This window comes from Wasmannia auropunctata, unplaced genomic scaffold (assembly GCF_000956235.1).
Source record: "Wasmannia auropunctata unplaced genomic scaffold, wasmannia.A_1.0 LD334216.1, whole genome shotgun sequence".
In the NCBI taxonomy this organism is placed as follows: domain Eukaryota; kingdom Metazoa; phylum Arthropoda; class Insecta; order Hymenoptera; family Formicidae; genus Wasmannia; species Wasmannia auropunctata.
This window is the reverse complement of record NW_012028674.1, coordinates 23,007-27,060: the sequence shown is the minus strand read 5'-3', so window position 1 is coordinate 27,060 and position 4,054 is coordinate 23,007. Positions and strand designations below refer to the sequence as shown.

Sequence of the window (4,054 nt, the reverse complement as noted above, 5' to 3'; positions counted from 1 at the left end):
TATTTTAAGATCTCTCATTCTATAATTTCCGAAGAACATCTTAATAAAATTAAAAGAAATTTAGGGTATTTTTTTTTAGAAAACTTCATAAATTTTTAAAATATGAAATATTAATTAGGAAAGAATTTTTTTCACTATAGGTCGTATTAATTATAATTATAATTTTTGTTCAAATTTTCAATCTTTGCGAATACAACTTTCTTCTCAATTTGGAAAAAGGCCCACCAATCTCACAATACGGAGCGACTACGTCGAGATTGAATCCGAGATCTGACGATTACGCGCGAGTCGACCGCTCCTACACGAAATCACGCGTAAAGTAAACCTGCGCGGGACCGCGACGTCCGCGACTCGAAATCCGGGCTGCTGGTGACATCTACCGGTGCGCTGCGCGAGATCACTATCGAACTCATACGCCACCGGACCGGAGCGGAGAAGACCCGGGTGCTCCGCTCCGCTCTTCGTACGATACACAAGAAATCGCAGGATGGCACGCGGATAGTCGAGGACACTTTTTACATTTATTTATATTTTTCGCGGACGCGCGCTCTCGCGAGACAATTGCGATGGCGTCGACTTACATCAAGGACGAGACGGGTAAGGATCAAACACGCTCGCTACGTCGCCGGGCGAGCGTACCCGCGCCGGAGTTACGCGCCGGCTCTAACCTCAGTCGTGTGTAAACAAGTGTAAAACGATCAGTTTCGCGTAATAATAGACCGCTCTTTCTCTCACGTGCTATAGTTAGACGGTCTACCTCATGGGCTTTTCACGTGTCCCGAACGCCGCGGCGTGTCCCCAGACTTTGATCATCCCACTAGAATTTTCGTACTAATTGCGTCGACCGCATACAGTGCGATTATTTTTTTCTTAAATTGAATGCACAATACTTGAAATGTTCTCGCGGTTATAAATGCTAACGCGCTAATATTTTGCTAGTCGAGATTTTCATGAATGGTTATTATTTTAGGTACGTTTATCCCAGCGAGCCAACGACCTGACGGTACGTGGCGGAAGCAACGACGTGTGAAAGATGGATATATTCCTCAGGAAGAGGTTCCACTGTGAGTAATCGCAATGTGTTCTTTGATATCTTAATATCACACTTACCGACTTTGTTTTTCACTTCTTCCAATTGCTCTGTTATTTTGTTTCGCAGGTACGAAAGTAAAGGAAAGCAATTGGTAAAGAAGCCTTTATACCCTGTGGGCGCCAGTCCAGAATTTATAGCGGAACATAAAGCCAAGCTGGAGGCTCTGGCGGCGAAAAACAAAGTGATACCCGGTACGCAAGCGAAAGCCCAAGAGGGATCTAAGAAGAAGAAGAAGAAGAACAAGTCTAAAGCCTGTCTCGAGCCTGTTGCCGAGGGGTTGTCCAAAATCACGATCTCAGAGCCCGAATTCCACAAGGAAGTTCCAACTCACGGTGACAAGCCGCTGTCTACTGTAAAACAAACTGCAACAAATAATGCAATTAAGGACAATTTAAACATCGTGCAGAAAACGACAGCCGATCCGCAGAAGAGATTAAAAAATCTTCGCAAAAAAATTAGGGAAATAGAAGTGTTAGAGGATAAAATCAAAACTGGTGCTCTGAAAAATCCCGATAAAGAGATCCTTGACAAAGTCGGACGGAAAACGGAGATCTCCAAGGAAATAAAACGATTAGAGGCTGCTTTATAGATTATACCTAATTGAAACTTTCACACGAAATTTGCCAGTGCCATTGAAAAATGGTGTGACATTGTAAAATTTGATTGATAACTATTCTATTATATAGCAAGAGAAAATCTTTATTCCTTTCGACAGTTACATTGCAGTTTTAATATTGCATCTTATATCAATTTTTTATTTACTCACAGTGTGGTAGTTGATAATACTGATACATATATTTATGTATACGGCGATATTATTGATTATCGACGATTCTAATACTTGATCAAAAACTTATACATGCATCTATATATACATATATGTATATAAGAGAACTTACGAGAAAGTTTTAATAAAAGACGAATGGAATTTTCATTAAGTGAATTATATCCTCTGCACGTCATAATTTAAATCAGTTAAAAAAAAGAAGATAAAATAACAGTTTTAGATGGATTTATATTAGCAGTCAGGATGATAAGAAATATGTGTAGACATCTGTGAGAGTGTTTTAATGAGAATTATTATGCATTTAATGTGATACGATAAACGATCGATTTATAATATTTATAGCGAATAAACTCAAAATTATATAAATATTATTGTGTTTTTGTGAGGAAGAAATTAATGTTTTCAACATTATTATTACATAAGATTTTGTTAATAGTAATTTTATTATATCAATAAAGTATTGTATCATAATTATAAATCATCTTATGTAATTAATTTCTATATGAAATATTCGATGTTGCTCGCCCTGTCGATTTAAATATGTACTCCATTAATATTATTTCATTAATAATGTTATGGAATTAAACACTATTTACAATTAAACTTGATTACTCGTTTATTACTTTTACAAGAATAATTGATTATTAAATATGAAAGTAAATTTGCGAATCAGTAAAGTACCGTAACATAAAACACGATTTACATTTTGAATAAATATGAATCAAATATTAAGTCTTTGCAAATGGTATGTGCTAACGGTAATATCGTAACACGACGTAACATTATTAACATTTTAATTACCGTATCTAACTTAAAAACATCAAATTTTGATTACTCTTTTTATCACTCTTTATTTTTAAAAAATCATTTTAATAGCTACAGTTTAAGCTAATAAAAATGACATTAACGGCACTTGGTGTTACCAAGCGATATAGAAAAAAGAAGAAAATTATATACAATTGCACACAATTTTGATAAAACATCAATCTAAAATTTTTTTTAACGCGTTTATACAGTAAAAGTATACAAAAGCAGCATGATATTTCCATTGTTATTTTCTGATTTTCAATTTATTATAAAAAAAAACGTATGGACATTAGAAAGCCTTCTTATATTTAGATAAAAATAGACAAAAAAATATTGATAGCGTTACTACTAGTTTAAGACGTTTATATATAATTAGTAGGATCAAATACTACTCTAAAAATAGGTAAAAAGTAATTTTAAGATAATTAAAGTCAAGGAAAGAACAGGAAACATATATGTTCATAGTCATGCTATAAATTTATGCCTTAAATTTATAATATGTAGATCTTTTTAAACACAATGTGTTTCATATTATCTTAATATCTTATTTGTATGGTATTATATGTTTCTAAAGATCGTTTAGCAAATTCGAATTATGGTGAGATTTCGCTAATACTCGGAATTATAGATGCCACTAATGATAACTGCTCCGATCACTTTTCGAATCGATTAGAATTCACTTTTCGCTCAGACACAAATACAAAACGTCCTCTAATATTAAGTTTTCTATGGTAAAACATTTATATTATCAAATTGGACTCGTGTCGATTAACTGTCTTACAAGTATCCGCGATTCAATTAATAAGAATTGATAGAGATTTATTTCTGCCGCGTCGCTTGTGTAATTTCCGAGATCTATACACAACTATCAAATATCATTTTTGGTTCTTTAAAATTAAAATAGTTTTTAGATATCCAACAAATATAAACATATATCTTTCATCCAACAAATATAAATATATATTTGGATATATATTGTAGCGATTGCATCGCCACTACCCCGAATCGTTAACCGGCGAAAAAGATTAAAAATCCAGCGAGCAAACGAAAAAAATAAAATTCCGTCGTTACGTAAAGGCATAAGTCGTAAACAAGTATAAAAACCGGGCCTATAACAAACACGATGACTAATAAACACGATGACAAGCGAGGACAGAAGCGATAGATTGAGCGACTGCGGTCAACGAGAAGCCGGGACTTGTCCGGCTGTCTCCGTGTAGACTAGACGTGCGTTCTCGGTATCTCGCTTCCTGGAATAAAGCACTTTTCTTGATTTAAATTCTAAAAGACTCTGTTTCTCGATTCCTACCGATTTCTAAATTTCTACCGATCCTTCATCCGCCCACAAAACGTTACTCGATTTACGA

General features: G+C 34.6%; 1 protein-coding gene across 1 annotated transcript; it reads left to right on the top strand.

The window, feature by feature from the left end:
• The first annotated feature begins 413 nt into the window (after positions 1-413).
• Positions 414-2,246, top strand: LOC105459040 (partner of Y14 and mago). Its single transcript, XM_011704712.1, has 3 exons — positions 414-597; positions 971-1,064; positions 1,160-2,246. Exons 1-3 carry the CDS (start codon positions 567-569, stop codon positions 1,680-1,682), a joined length of 648 nt encoding a protein of 215 aa, XP_011703014.1. The 5' UTR covers positions 414-566; the 3' UTR covers positions 1,683-2,246.
• Positions 2,247-4,054: the final 1,808 nt, after the last annotated feature.